Source organism: Desmodus rotundus, chromosome 1 (assembly GCF_022682495.2).
Source record: "Desmodus rotundus isolate HL8 chromosome 1, HLdesRot8A.1, whole genome shotgun sequence".
Classification (NCBI taxonomy): Eukaryota; Metazoa; Chordata; class Mammalia; order Chiroptera; family Phyllostomidae; genus Desmodus; species Desmodus rotundus.
The window spans coordinates 103,981,550-103,998,277 of record NC_071387.1 but is presented as its reverse complement, the minus strand read 5'-3'; the positions used below and the strand labels follow the sequence as shown (position 1 = coordinate 103,998,277).

Genomic DNA, 16,728 nt, shown 5'->3' with positions numbered 1-16,728 from the left:
TTAACTTTGAGTGCTCTGCACTTTTCAAAGTCATCTTTGACCTGAAAGTGCCCGAGGGTATCTCTGCTCTGCAAGAGTTAGAGGGCTCAACTCAAGGTTATTACCAAATGAGAGAGATGAAAGTGCAGAAGCTGACCTTTTCCTCTGAAATGTCAGGATTCAAGACTGGGTATCTTAAATATTAGGACGCTTGTTCTGCTTTTGTGTCAGATATGCACTTGATAAACATCATGCATGTTAAAGAAATAAAAGGTGCAAGCTAACCCCACAGTTGCAGAACAATGAGCCAGTGCTTCCTTTTTCATATGGAGAATGAAATCTACTTTGCCCAGAACTAGGCATTAAAGTTGGGCTTCTTCGTATTCCTCTTGTCATATTTGCATCCATCCAAAAACTCTTAAAGGATCTCCAGACAGCCAACCTAAGTCAAATGTTAAGAATGCAGTTCTGTTCATTGAATCCACAGATATTCCCCACTGATGCTGGGATGGAATGGGTAAGTAGACTGACTGCATTTATAAACATGAATAATATCCAAGCCCGTCATAGCCATGTCCTTGGTAAGACTGAGCCCAAAGAAATGACAAGCTCATCCCTTCCCAAGGTAGATAGTGCAGATATTGTCCGAGTCATGATGTCTCACGAGGAAGCAACCCTATCATTTATTTTCTCTGGATTAGCGGTGACTTCTGGTTGCTTCTGCATTTCACCATGGTGCCTGGACAAGGTTGTTATTTGTCACACACAACATCACAGTTAGAACCTCTGACTCCTCATCACTGATTCCAGGAGAATATATACTGCATGATTTAAGTCAGACTTAGAAATGTCTAGCTTTTGTTTTCTTTTATCTTTTAATAAAGCTTTAGGTAGAATTAATTATTTTCCACAGCTGCACCTGACCTCTCAGTGCCTGGGAAAGGGAAGATATGCAGGGATATGTCATGATAATTTGGCAACTGCAATAGAGAGAAGAACCAAGATGAGGCACAATGTTTATTCTAGTCGTGGCATGGGATCCATGCCCCTCAGCTTGGGATCATCAGTGGTCTTGTTTCAACAGTGTGTTATCTGGGAGTTAATTTTCCATTTGATATTTAAGTTACTAATAAGCAGGAGACCATTGACAAAATGGAAACCCGGTGGACATATAATGCAAAGATATTCATACTATAATTATAAAGAGATCCTAACCACCATATACTCACAAAATAGGATCTAAAATCCCCCCTTTTTCCTTTGTAAATATCTCACCCTCGAATTATAAATGTCAAGAACTTACATAGCGGGAAGGACTCTGGGGAGCCCAGAGCAGGCACTGCAGAGGAGAAAGGCAGTACTTACGCCAAACATTTGTCGTAGGTCCGGATCTCGGAACCGGAAGGGGATGTTGGAGACATGCAGCCGCTTGGGCTGGGACTTGTTTTCTGTGTTTTCAGAAGGTTGTGTCTGGGGCTGGCCATCCGTGGGCGCTGCGTCATCTGTCTGCTAAAAAATTGAGAGCAAAACATAGAGACTCTGAGTGGACCCAAATTCTCTTTTTCAAAATGCTTTGGCATCCCCTGTATGGTAGGAAAATGCCAGAACAAAGGACTAAGGGCAGGAAGGAACTCATGAGTCGTTTTCATCCATTCAACCAATGTAAGTTGAACTCTGCCCATCACAGATCTGGGATTTAGCAGTGAGCAAAGCAAATATCCTTGTCCTCATGAAGCATAATTCTCACAGGGGAGATAGCCAATAAACTCGTTAATAAATAAATATGGAGTTGCCAGGGGAAGATAAGCATTGAGGAGAAAATAAAGCAAAGTAAGGGGTTAGCTGGTGCTGGGGGATGGGGTGAGGGCAATCAGAGGAAAACATCATCAAAGAGGGGGGTGATCCTGATAAAGCTGGGGGGTATATCCCTTCATTAAGGCTGTTCAAATCTTAAGATATGCCTACAGAGTTGCTGAGGCTGTGCAGTTAAAATATTAGTAAATATACTAAAACACTTGAAAAGGCTGTTTGGTATTCTGTAGTCCAAATAATCATCTGATTGACTTAATTTTTTTTTAAGGTTTGGACTTTTTGTTTCATGATTGTGTAGACATATGCCATCCTATTCCAGTTTACTCCATGTAGCTATTTAAATGTAAACAAATTAAAATCAAATAAAATGTAAAATTCAGTTCTTCATTCATACTAGCCAAATTTCAAGTGATCAATAACAACATGTGGCTGGAGGCTTCCCTATTGGACAAGCAGATACAGAACATCTCTATCACTGCCAAACTTTCTATTACACTAAGTTGGTGTACAGAATGTTACATTATTAACATAACTCATCTGCTTCCCATTCCATCCCTCCTAAATAAGAGCCTGGATAACATGCTATTACATTGACATCCATATATAGGCAGGAACTAGGAAAAAAGTCACAATAATATTTAGTATCATTGTCACCATTCCCATACTCTCAGTCCTAGAATTTGAACATTTCAAAGATGTTTCATTTTTAGATACTTTCCCTCCAATTAGCACATACTACATACAGGTGGCAGTAGATGCCATCCACATCAGGTACTTGCTTCTCTGAAACCAAGATGGAAATCCTATGTGGAAGCCCATCAAATTTATGAGCAAAGAATTGTCCTCACTTACTTATAATCAATTTAGAAGCATATAACTGAGAAAAAACTATCAATGCAGGCAGCCAGGTGTAAAATAATAAAGACAACTTTACAAAGTGAAATACATACATGCCAAAACAACATGAGCATAATTGGCAACTTTCTTGTCAACCCTTATATTAACTGGCAGATTTCATTTATTATTTCATTATTCTCAGTTCTATATACCCTGAATTGCATTTTGAAGTCAAGACCTCCAGTTGACTGGCACACTACTTAGCAAGCTGGGTTCATATCAAAAGCCCTACTAGATGACTTCTTCTACTTCCAAGTGCAATGTTATGATGGCAATGACAATTTGCTTATGCTTTCAGAACGAGTAAGAAGGAGGATGGTGATAGTTTTCTAGTCTGGAAAATTAAGAATAATAATACCGCATGCCTTATAAGGCAATGTGAAGATTGAACAAAATAACATACGCCTACTCAGCAGAGTTCTTGGCACATGGTATACAGTCAATAAATGAAATGTAATACATTTTTAGAGTGACAATTTTTTAAGTGTCGAAAGAGGGGCATAAAAAGCCTCCTTTATGAACCATAAAGGAAAGGTTCTCATTGGCTTATTAAATACCTCTTTACCGAGCAACTACTCTATGCTAGCCATCGAAGTAAGTCCTCCAAATCACATATAGTTCTAATTTTATTACTAGACAAAAGGTTAAAGTCTGCTGTCACATACACTGTTAAGTGCTGGGAGGAGAGTGAATCACAGAGGACTGAGTAAACTTAAATGAAGGACACACAGCACAGTTGGAGGTTCCACAAGCCTTGCCAATTCTGTAGGGTGAATCTTAAATGAGAAATGTCTAAGAGAAGAGGTGAAGGGGACTGCCACTGTGATGGGGGCAGCAAAGCGTATGCAAAGACTCCAAGAGGTGAAACCATGTCTGGAGTCAGGGGGGTACATGTGGACCTTACTGTCACTGGTCATGGGGGTGTGTATGAAGAAGGGGCAGGGCAGCACATTGTAGGGAGGTAGGGGGTTGGAGTATGAAGAATCCTGTGTGCAGAGCAAGAGTATAAATTTCATCCTATAAGATATGAGGAGCCACCTAAGTATCGTAGCAGGGTGACATGAACAGCTCATGAGCCATGGTAGACAAGTGACAAATGCCTGTTTAATGGCTGGCTGACTCACTGACTAAATAGGTGAATGGATGACGAGCATATGAAAAAAGTAAAGGACTGAATGATCAACCTTGCCACCTTCAAGCGATTGTTGGAGAAAAATATTATAACATTGATACCCAAACAGAACTGCAACTGTGTTTTCTCTGCTAGAAGTGAGATTTGGTTACATGTCCATGAGTTGCAAATGACCTTGAATCACAGAACTGTCATTTTCAGAGGAATCAGGGGTCTTAGTACTCTTAAGTTTCCAGAAGCAGCAGCTCAGACAAAAACTTCCAGTCTACTCATTCCTTCCTGTTAGAAGTTGCTGTTCAAATGCAAATTACAACAAGCTCCTTCTTATACCAAGAAAGAAACTTAAATTTGAATTTGTGCATAACTGCTGGATGTTTCAGCTTAATAAACCTAATTAGGAATTACAGAGATTATGATTACACATATTAAATGATTAATAGCATTATGCCGCTCATGTGAAAATTAAAATTAATCATCTTTAGTCAAATAGGACTTTGGAGAAATCTTTGTGTTGTTTCCTTTGATAAAAACATACAATGCCCAATTAATCACTTTGTAGTGTGCACATGTATACAAATGCCCATAAATTGTTATGTAGGAATACCTGTGTGTTTAAAGTAGTTTTTAAAGATAACATGTAAACTTAAAAAAAATGTGTTTCAGACATTGTGGGTGAATGGAAAAGAAAGGATGTCAGAATGTAGAGGCTGAGAGAGAACAACACAAAAAAACACTTTTTTCAGCCTGAGCATGACTGGTTGGTTACACAATGTAATTTAACATAAAGGGCTAGATTGTGGTAAGGACCAAATGCAATAGGAAGTGAACAAAACAGCTACTACACAGCCTCAAGCACATTTCAGGGTTAGACCTAGGGGAGTGATCTTTACTGACTCCTCTATTGAATTTATTGGGGTATGAGCGTTCTCTGTTCCTTTTTCTGAGGACTTTCAGGGAAAACATATTCAGAACATGCCTGTGCGTTACATCTATTAGTTTCCTAAAAAATGATCACAAACTTGGTGACTTAATGCAATAGAAATTTATTCTCTCAAGTTGTGGGGGCCAAAAATACACAAAGAAGTTGCTTTCAGGCCCATGCTTCCTCCAAGGAGGGATTCCTTCCCTGCCTCTTCCTCCTTTGGTGGTCTCTTGACTTCATCTCTGCAATGTCTGTCTTCATGGTCATATAGCCTCCTTCGCTCTGTATGTCTGAGACTCACATCTCCCTCTTCCTTTTCCTTCTTATAAGGCCAATAGTCATTAGATTTAGAGCTCCCTCTAAACCCAGAATGATCTTGCCTTGGGATCCTTAATCACATATGTAAAGCTCCTTTATCCAAATAAGGTCACATCTACAGGTTTATGAAGGTCAGGACATGGGCATATTTTTTTTAAAGCCACCATTAAACCAGGGCATGACATACTATTTTTTAAAGCCACCATTAAACCCACAAATCCCCTATAAACAAACCACAGGTGGATGTAGAATGAGTAGCTTATATCAAGGAGTGAATGCATTTCCTACCACGTCAGGCAGAATGAGGTTCTCAAAAGTGTTGGCTTCAAACCAGGTCCAGTAGAGAGGAGAATGTTCACTCCAGCCTGAGCTGCCCCAGGCTCCCTTCTGTCACACTGGTCATCTTAATGAGTTCCCAAAATAGACAGGCGACTTGAGTCTTCCCTTCACCAGTCCAGGCTCTGCATCAGCCACTGGATGCAAGGATGCGGGGATGAGAAGCTCTCCACCAGCCTCCCAAAGCCATCAATATTCTCTGAGGATGAGGACTTGTCTGTAGGTTCCCTGAGCCCAGCACTGTATGTCACACAGATGGACTAAGCCATCACAGTGTCCTTAAGAAACTTGTTGGATCTTATGGCAACGACAGTGTGAAATTTCTAAGGACAAAAATAAAATGATGTGAAAAGGCTAAGAAACTTGCTCGGGGGACCAAACATGTGTATTTCTGAAAGACATCGAGTGCCTGGTTGTTAGGTGCCTTCCCCAAGGCTGGTAAAAGTTAATTGCTGAAGGAAGAACTCTTGATTGACCCAGTCTGATTTTTAAAAGTAATTTCGGCTCTAAATGAGACCCAGCTGAGTTGGAAATGAACTGCATAACTAGGGTTGGGATCAGGTCTCTGCCCAGACATACCCATCAGAGAAGTTGTCGCTAGCCCCATTTTCTAAACCAGCTGCATCAGCATCTCTGCTGTCCTTGCCCACTGATTTTTTCCATAGCACATACTTCTTACCTGTATGTTATAGGCTTCTGTGAATTTGTATAGTGCTTGTCTTCTCCACCAGAATATCAACTCCAGGAGAGCAGAGACTGTGGAACTGTTCACTGTTGTATCCCTACCCCCTAGAGTAGAGTTTCTCAAGGACAGAACTGTTGACATTGCGGGTTGGTTAATTCCTTGGTGTGGGCCGGTCCTATGCACAGTAGGATTGCAGAAACATCGCTGGCCTACATCCACTAGATGTCAGTGATATACTCCTGAGTTGGAATGACTAAAAATATCTTCTGAGGTGCAAATGTTCCCTCATGGGGAAGGAGGGCAAAATTGTACCAATCAAATCTGCTAACCTAGAGTACGTGGTAAGTTCTCAAATAAGTTTCTATAGCATAAACAAATAGGCTTGGTTTTGCTATAACTGACCTGTGTGGCTGCTAACTTCATGCCTCTGGGCCTTTGTGTGAATGTGCATAAAATAAGTTTATATCTGTCCTAGACCCTTTAGAGAGGAGTAATGTCATCAAAGGCTTTGTGACAGTTAACTCCAATGCACAAACAAGGGGCATTAGCATTTTCAACATTATTATTAACAGTGTTAATAACCATCAGTTTGTATTCTTTATTTCTCAGGCCCACGGATGCAGAAGACTCTGAGAGGCAGCCTCCCTCTCACGCAAAAAGGGTTGCAGGAACCTACATGGATGGGCAGTCCATTAACCTCCAGAGGTGGGTATCTACCAGTACTCTCGGAGTTTCCCACATAAGCTCATTAGGATGGCAAAGCCAGCTTGTGGTCTGGCCTAGTTCAAAGGCCCTATTAGGAGGCAGGATGTGTGGCACAGGATTTTTCCCAATAAACAAACTCCCCGGGTATCCGTGTAGGTTATAAATGTTAAGAAAACACCACTGGCACTTTAATCTCCAGTAGATCACTTAGTGCTTCCGCAAAGACCTTAATAAAGAACCACGGGGCTCCCTCTGCTATAATCATTCCTAATTCAATGAATAGCTCTGAGCAACCCAAGAGCTCATCCTGGTGAAATTGGATTTTGATATCGACCAATCCAGGGATGACTGTTGGAGAGAATATGCACATAGTGTAGAAGTCTGTGCCCTTTGGGTTCTGGCCCCTCCCCACGGTGTCCTCTCTCTCAGCCTGTATAGACACGCCTTCGAGCCATGTCATCTCCTGGGGATGACCAGGTATCCAGGAGTGGAAGCACAGGTGAGGAATTTTGTAGCTGGACATCTCTGAGTTACACTTCAGTCTGTCACTTACAAGCCCAGCTCCTTAAACCCTTCAGAGCGTCAGTTTCCTCAGCAGCAAGCAAGGATAAAAGATTTCCATCACAGAGCTGGGTGTGGTTCCAAATTCTTGGTAACAATGTAGGTGACCAAGGATGGATGAGAAAAATATGGTGAAGTTGTCAGCAGAAATTACAATTCAGAAAGAAATTAGACATTTGGAAGCACAGTGTTGAGTGTGTGTGTCAAGGGGGGAAGATGATTAGAAATAAAACAAGAATTATATCAAATTACATTTGATGATAGAAAGCAAATTATGCCAGCCCAAAATACATGTCTTTGGCATAAGGATTATTTTGAACGGATTATTTTTGAGAAACAACAGACACAGAAGCTCTGAAAACAAAATAAAAGTTAGTCTTTTGTGATGGACATTTACATTTATAAGGGAAATCCCCATTTGTAAGGGCATCTTTCTGGACCAGAAGAGAACCTGACCCTAAACCCCAAGAAACTCTTATCAGTGAAGAAGGCAGGACTAAAGTCTGCATAACAACCTTACCCTTGTTAACTTTGCTTTCCCAGTGACTTCCCATAAATGCCTGCCCTTCAACATCTTTTGCCGTTAGTTGAAGATTGTATTTCAGGTGAAGGCTTGGACCATTTCAAGAATTTACAGAGATTTCCTGAGTACCTCTCATGCATAGAGGAGGTATACATATTAGTAAACTATTGTTTTTCTCTTGTTACAAGGGGAAAGGCAGGTGTGCCAGCTAAGATCCTGAAAGGGTAGAGGGAATTATTTTTTCTTCCCTCCATGATGAAAAAGAAACACATGCAGTCACAACACAGCAGTGGATACAATGCAAGGACAGTCGGTCAACACTTGAGAGCAGCCCTGTCCAGTAAAATAAGACGGGAGCCACAAGTGCAATTTAAAAATTTCTAAAAGCCATCTTTGAAAATAGTAAAAAAAATGTGGGATTAATTTTAAGAATATATTTTAATCAAATTTATCAAAAATATTATTTCAATATAAACACAATATTTTATATCCTTTTAAATTATTTTGTAACAAGTCTTCAAAGTCTTGCTTATAATTGCACTTGTACATAACTATCTCACACATGTACATAAATTTTTTTTCCATTGGAAATACCTGATCTGTATTTAGGGTTTTTTTCTTTTTAAAGACTTCATCTTTTTTTTTTTTTTAATAGAGATGGGAAGGGAGGAAGAAAGAGAGGGAGAAAGGGAGAGAAACATCTGTCAGTTGCCTTTGGTACTTGCCCTGACCAGGGACAGAACCCGCAACCCAGGCATGTGCCCTGACCAGGAATTGAACCAGTGACCTCTTGCATTGCAGGATGATACTCAACCAAATGAGCCATACCACCTGCGTCAGGGGTGTATTTAGGTTTTTAAAAATTGATAGTTAAAGATCCAAGATTTTCAAAACAGTGTATTAAGTGTCACTGTTTATGTTTAAATTAAAGTGGAATCAACCTAAATATTCACACGAGCCATACATCAAGGGCATAAAAGATACTTGTAGCTGGCAGAATAATGGCCCTTAACAATGTTATTGTCCTAATCCCTGGCATCTGTGAATACATTACTCTATGTGACAAAGGGGGGTTAAAGTTGCAGATGGAATTAAGGTGGCTAATCAACTGACCTTGAAATAAGGAGATGATCTGGCATTACCTGGTGAGTCTAGGGTAGTCACAAGCATCTTCATAAGTGGAAGGGGCAGGGGTGGGGGGTCAGAATGGCAGCCAGTGTGGGAGAGATGTGACATGAGAAGGACTCCACCCACCATTGACCATGAGGCAAAAAATGAGGTCAGCCTCTGGGAGTCATGGAAAGCAAAGGAAGGGGTCCTATCCAGAGCTTACAGAAAGAGATACCATCCTGAAGACACCTTGAAATTGGCCTGGTGAGACTCCTGCCAGATTTCTGACATCCAGGAAGTGTAAGGTAACACATCTGTGTTGTGTAAGTTACTAACTTTGTGGTAATTTGTTATGACAGCAACAGAAAGTGATGCACTATCACATTAGAAAGCATAGGTACACAACAACTCTTCCACCATTGCAGAAAGTCCTATTGGACATTGCCGCTTTATGATGATGCTGTTTTGTGGGGGTAGGAGTGAAAAATAGGTTTAAAAGGAAGAAAGGGAAGAAAGGCAAAGAAAGAGAGAAATAAAAGGTCTTCCCTTGGCCAGTGGTGGTAGGGTGTTTCAAAATGAGAATCCAATTACTTGGAAGTCAACTCTATGTATCTAAGTTTTTTGTATTTTTTAAAAATTTTCATCTGACAATGTTTGATTTTAGAGAAAGAGGAAGGGAGTGGGGGAGAGAGAGAGAAGAAGAGAGAGGAAGTTGTCTCCCATACATGCCCTGACCAGGGTTGGACCTGCAACCTTTTGGTGTGTGGATCAATGCTCCAACCATCTGAGCCACCTGGCTAAGTTTTAAGTTAAAAAAAAAGATGAAATATATTAGGTCTATAACTTTCTTACATGGCATTGTGAGAAAGATAGTATATGCCACGTATACAGGATGGGCCTATCACACACTTGGTTCTACCAGTGGCAGCTGATACTTCTGTTGCTATCATTATTTTTGTTGCTACTGGTGGTATTTCTCTTTAGTCTGTAGATAAATATTTCTTAACCTATTTCTGTGATCATGGATCCACTGAAGATTTGATGAAAGCTGTAGATTCACTCCCAGGGAAGAAAATGCGCGTACATCTGAATTCTGCATGAAATTTAAGGAAGTTTACAAACTCCCTGCAGGAAGCTTAGGCCTGTGGATAAGCACCACGTTGCTGAAGGGCATTTGCCCTCCCGTATTCTGGGTTGAAACATCTGATGCCACATACTACCATCCACTGGCAGCTTGAACACCAAGTGTGGAACTGCCTAAAGGATCTGGGATAGAGGCTTGAAAATGAAATTGTGCTGAGGTCCTATTGTGAGCCAGGCATCTAGCGAGGTGTTTTTCATACCTTATCCTACCATAACAATTTGGAAAGCTAAGGCTCAGAGAGGTTAAGTAACCTGTCCAAAGTCACATGGCAAAAAGATGTCAGAGTCAGGATTGAATCTAGGTTATGTAACTCCATACCCTGGACTCTTTTCAGTCCTCAATGGCCTCTCAGGTGGTCATCGAGGTGGAGATGCTCTGGAAGGCAATTGCAAAGCATTCTTACAGATGAGTAAAGATTCAATGACATTCTAACTGCGTGTGCTCCAGGTCTGGACTAGAAACTGAACAAGCTCTGACACTAGGGCCCTATTACAATCAACCAACAAAGAAGTAACCAAACTAGGCTGTTTCAGATGCCTGCTCTTAGAGTCCTGTGCTCACCTTTGTTGAAGCACTTATTGTCCACAGATTTTAAAATATTATCAGCTTACTTATCTCTTTTTCCTACTAGCATATGACCATGCCAAAGACACACTATACTGAATGCAATTTTGAAGTCTTTCACCACGGTACACAGTAGGCACTCGGCAGATTTTTATTGCAGCATTCCAGGAAACCTCTCTGGGTCCAGCTTCTTTGTGCAGGAGCATCCCCAATTCTGCCATCCAGATATTGAAACCCAACACCCAAGATGTGATGCTCACATAGCATAGTTTCCTCCCAGTCAGCCTATTGAATATTCAGCATCTTCCCTCTCCTACAGGCTTAATTCTCTCCATGCACAGAGCTCTTAATAGTGATAAATAAAGAGTGTGCTTTTGGAAAGCCAGCTGCTTCTCCCTCCTCCACCAATTTTCTGAGAGAGAAAACCTTGTGAGTGTCTTTGAGGCATTATTTGATTAAGTTGACAATATTATGTGAGCGATGGTTGAGTACCACTGCGATGAACTTTGGACCAAATTGATTTGTGTAACGAACACTTGCTCTGTCTCTTCTTGCAGCCTGAATAGCGGTCTTGATTTAGCCAGTAATGCTGAGCGCCAAGTAAATTTACGGGGCCCACAGTCCCTCTCTCTCAATCTGCAGAGAATAGTAGGAGCAAAGCATGGACTGGCATAATTCAATACATTGTACTATAAGCTCAGAAAATAATATCACAGAGCTCTGCAATATACCTATTTGATTTGATTTGTAAACCTGATAAAAAAGCAATCGAGAAAAGTTCAGGGGGAAAATATATATGTTCTAAGCAAAAATGTAACTATATTGAATGTGTTCAAGGAACCAAAGAAAGGGGTGGGGGGGCAGAGAAAATCATGCATACTAAATCAACTTCAGACCCTGAGTTAGACAATATTGCACATTCTCCATTTAAAATGGAGCAAGATTGTGCAAAGTTATTTTCCATTAAAAATAATAATAATGGTAAGCCCAGGGAATGTGAATTAAAACCCACGTCTTGGGTTTGCTCGAAATCCTACTTCAAAACGGGGCTTGTGCAGATTCACTCAGCTTCCTGCTTTTTCATTTTAGCTCTGTAGGCAAACAAATAAGTTAATCACACAGCTTTGGATGTAGTTAATGCCTCCTTCCTAGCTCGGCGGGGCTGATTCCACAGCCAGGTGATGTAGATTTAAGAAAAACATCACATTTCCCTCAACTTGAATAAATTCAGTGCTCTGCTGGAATGATGAAATTCCTCAGACAGGAATGAGGCTGATGGGCAGAGAAGGGCTGACAAATTTTTTGGCTATTTTTTTATTCTTTGAAAATATAGGATGAGCATGCAAGGGACCAAGTGTTTAACACATCAGTAAGGGAGATGAACTGCCAAGGTGTCTGTATCAGTCGGCTCAGGCTGCTATAACAAAATATCATAGACTAGAGGGTTTAAAGCACAGACATCTATTTGTCACTGTTCTGAAGTCTGGGAAGTGCAAGATCAAGGTGTCTGCCTATTTGGTTCCTAGGGAGAGCTTCGTTTCTGCCTTGCTATCCCCTTACTATGTATTCACCTGGTGGAGTCTCTCTCAATCCTTCTTTTAAGGATGCTAATCCCATCATGAGGATCCTGCCCTTATGACCTTATCTAACCCTAAACACTTCCCAAACTCTCCACCTCCAAATACCATCACACTAGGGTTAGGGCGTCAACACATAAGTTTGGGAGAGGGAAAACACAAATATTCAGTCCATACCAGTGTCATTGAAGCAGAGCTTGCAAAACACCTTTCCTTATTCTCAGGTGGTTTCACTGGACTGGAAAACACATATCCTTTTATTTAATCATTCAAAATGTATTTATTGAGCATCTACTATATATCAGTCCCTGGGGATATAGCAGGCCTGTCTGGGGATTGGTATCTGTTTATCAGAAAGCAGAATAAGAAGACTCTATAAGGTTGTCTTTCTCTGCTTCACATTCCAAGTTGTGGTTTTTAGTTCCAGGAATAAGGAATTGGAAATAACTACTACTAATATTAACAGTAAACATTTATAGATTCTGTAGCCAAACTATTTGGTTTGGAATTTCAGCTCTATCACTTCTTAGCTGTGTGATCTTGAGGAAGTTACTTAGCCTCTCTGGGTTTCAGTTCCTTCATCTAGGAAAAAAGGTATACTATTATTAGTACTACCCCCAAATGAGTCACTACAGGTGAGTGCCTTTCCTGGCCCATAATTATTATGATGATCAACATCTAGAGCACCTGGTGGCCATTTAAGAAACATTAATTGAAGCTCTTTGCAGGCACTATATTTTATTGCATCACCCAGTGACTCAGGAAGATTATCATTTGTCCCCATTTTATGATAAAAGAACTGAGGTTCAGAGGGGCTAAGAGCTTTTTCAGGATGCTCAGTTGGCAGACAGAACGCAGTGTGGCAGAATGGTCGAGGGTGTGGTATTGCAATTTCCTGAGTCTGACTCCTTCCTGTCATCTAAAGAAGCAATAGTTTTCTGGCCACTCTTGCTGGCACCCCCATTCTTCCTGTTCAGGGGTGACTCTCTTAACAATTTTCTCCACAACCCAACTTCCCCTTCCAGTTTTCTTTAATCCTCCATCCCACTTAGAAATCAAGGTCAAATTTAAACATCAGTCCAGTAAGAAAAAATTGTTACTATTCTGTAGTGAATCCTCAAATCCATCTAGCTCAAAGACTTTTTACCCCTAACATATTATGCAAGATTTCATTTAACCAAATGGCAAATCTACACATTATGCTAATTTTCCAGGCCTAAGAAAATGGCCAAAAGCATAATTCAGTTGCAGAAAATTGGTGACGACTTTAAGCTGGAACTGATCTCAGGTCAGTCCATTTTAAAACTTTCAAAGTCAGCAAGATTCAAACTCTCTTCCTAGCGCTACATTCCTGCTTCCTGATGGACATGCAGTGGCTGTGGGTATTTCCTGCCTCTTCACCCCTACCATTTCAGCCCTTTCTGTGTCTGTGGGAAAAGGCCCACCTGTGGGACCCTCCTCCTTCTTCCCCTTCTTTTAGGGCTGGGTTTGGGAGAAGGGACAAAGGGACCAAGGAGGCAGAGGATATTCAGTGAAACAACATGATTCCTGGTGGTGTGAAGCCAGTGCCTCTCTCTGCTTTTCCTCTCATTCTGCTGGAGTTCTTGTGCCCAGGTGGCTTCTGTGGATGTGGTGGAGCCTAAGGTGGCCACACGCTTGGGTTACTTGGGACAGTTATCAGCCAGTCCATCATCTTCCATTGTTACCCAGAGTCCTATGTCTTCAAGGGCAGTCCTCAATGCTCCCAACTCTCCTTTTAGACGGGGGTCCTTCCTTCAGCATTAGGCTTCATGGACAGCCTTGGAATGCCTGTCCTGTTATCTGAGCTTCAGGTTATTTCAAGAGCCTGAGGAACCCTAGGGAATGGATGACGGGTGCCCTAACACATGTCCCATGATAATTCTTTCTCATCCTACTGTTTCAGACTATGCCAGCAAGCCTCCACCTTTATAAATCCCAGAGGAGAAGGAGGGTCCATTCTCTACATTAATGACATCTCCACACCCAACACATTTAAGGAATCTGTCAAGTTCTCCCAAGAGCTCTGCCACTGCCTCCTGCTTTGATGGCATCATTAAGATGAGCCTCCTTGTCCCCTAGCTTGGGAAACACCCAGTGTAAACAAGACGGCATCCTTCCCTTACTGCTGGCACCCCACTCTCCCCCTCCCAGAGTGACTTTTATAGTCTTCCCCACACCCACTTCAGCCCCCTGGTTTTCTTTAATCCCCTGTCCCACTCAGAAATCAAGGCCAATTTAAAAATCAATTCAAAAAATTAATATTTTGTAGTGAGCCCTCAAACCCACCTAGCTCAAAGATTTTTTCCCCAAAAGTATTATGCAAGATTTAATTTAACCAAATGGCAAATCTACACATTATGCTATTCTGGGCCTAAGAAAACTGCTGAAAGCATAATTTGGTTGCAGAAAATTGGTGATGAATTTAAGATGAAACTGATCTCAGCGAAAATCCCTGGATTTTCCTTACTAATTATTTCTTTCTTTATATAAATGCTTGGAACAAAGAGACAAGCACTCTGAGGGGTTTGTTCTAGGACTACTGGGGTTTTTCTGGTACACACGGAGACATGTGCCAATTTCATTCTTTCTGACCATTAATATGTCTATTCACAGACATTTGACATGTCTCATAAAGTACACAATTTCTCTAAATGGCTGACATGACTCAGATTGCTTCTGAGTCTGAAATCCTATTCGTTAGTAGACTCATTTCTCTTGCACTGGTGGGTGAGGAGTAGTAAAAATACATGTTAAGAAGTGAACATACTAAGAAATACACTGCAGAAATAGAAATGTCTGAATTCCTTTTTAGTTTACTCCTTACCTAGATAGATAACAAACTTTTTCTTAAAGGGCCGTATAGTAAGTAATTTGACTTTGCTGGCCATTCTGCCTCCATTGCACCTAAAAGCAGCCATAGGCAATCTGTAAACAAATGATGAGCATGGCTGTGTTTCAATAAAGCTTTATTTACAAAAACAGGTGCTAGGCCAGACTTGGCCTGTGGGCCACAGTTTGCCATTATTTGTTCTTAAAGGAACTAATACTCTGGGTCTATACTATTTTACTTGTTCCCATTTAAAAAGCTTCTGCTTATATAAAGAAAATTTGCTAGATGTGGGGAATAAGGATAAATAAGACATACTCGGAGAGTCCCCGGGATCTCCCATCCACGCAGAAGAGAAAGATAATGAACCATACAATCACAAGATGATGTGTGAGCCCTCTGAAGGACCTTTGGGTACATAATTCAACAAGAGAGGACATATGGAAAACTTCTTGAAGAAAGTCTTACTCATGTAGAAACTTGGTAGTTGTATAGTAGCAGGGCTCATGGGCAAACCTTTTGATGGCCTAAAGTCTAATTCTTAGAGTGAGGACAGAGAAACATCCACTAGTCCTGGGGTAATTTCTCACCTAATTATGTCATTCATGGCTCTAATGAGGAGAGGGTGAGACTTGAATGGCAAGACTTGAGTGTTAGACTCATGTTGTGTGACAGTGGGCAAGTCACTTACCTTCTCAGAGTTTCCACTACTTCATTTGTGAAATAATAATGGCTATACCAGCCCATTCTTGAGTCAGAGAGAAACAAATAGGCGTATACCCCCGAAAGTGCTTTGGCTATTTCAAAAGTCAATCTTTTCCTTTTTCCAGTTACTCTACTTAAAAAGCAAGATTTGCCCACATAGAAGATGAAAATAGGGAAACCATTGCAGCAACTAGAAGATGTTTAGTCAATGGAAGTCCTTCAATTCAGGAGACTTAGATTCCAGTCTAACTCCAGTGAGTTTCTCACTATTTCATGTTTCTGAGATGAAATTCACTGCACCTGAATAAATGAAGGCACTGAATTTTGTGGTCTTGCAGGAACCATGTGTAAAAACTCAAGGCTCTGAGACTCAGGAATGGTGAGTGTGGAAGGTGGGGTGAGGAACCCTACCTTAATAGTGGGTGGGTGGTTCATGGTCACCACTAGCAAAATGCAGGTTTTATGGTCTGAAAGGTAGACAGGTTTGCCTATGGTTGGAGGTGTAGAGAGATCTACATGTACTAAATCAGTCTATTTCTCAGTATAACCTTTAGATCACCTCTAAGTCACCTGGGGAAGCCTGGTGAAAATGCAGATTCCTGGGCTCAACCCAAAACTACCATTAATAATTACGGACCCAAGATCAATCATTTCAAATAATTCTTATGGGTGACTGATGTCACCCATAATATCATCCTTTTAATATGTTAAAAGCCACTGTTTTATACCCTAGGGAGACAATAGCGTGAGTTTATGATTATGGACTGAAAGAACAATTGGGACTGGGCCACTAATACCTAGTTATCTGACCTTGGACACATTATTTCACTTCTCTACACCTTACCTTCCATGGCTTTCAAATGGGAATTTGTGAATTCATTCATTCCAAGAATATTGATTGACTATCTTC

The 16,728-nt window shown here is 40.9% G+C and overlaps 1 protein-coding gene across 16 annotated transcripts in view; it reads right to left on the bottom strand.

The window, feature by feature from the left end:
* RBFOX1 (RNA binding fox-1 homolog 1) overlaps window positions 1-16,728 on the bottom strand; it is a 2,121,844-nt gene that overhangs the window by 126,147 nt on the left and 1,978,969 nt on the right. For all 16 annotated transcript variants that reach the window (XM_053929075.2, XM_053929061.2, XM_053929098.2 and 13 more), the window contains one exon: window positions 1,345-1,488. In XM_053929075.2, coding sequence (XP_053785050.1) covers window positions 1,345-1,488 — 144 coding nt within the window. The remainder of the gene's footprint in view (window positions 1-1,344; window positions 1,489-16,728) is intronic.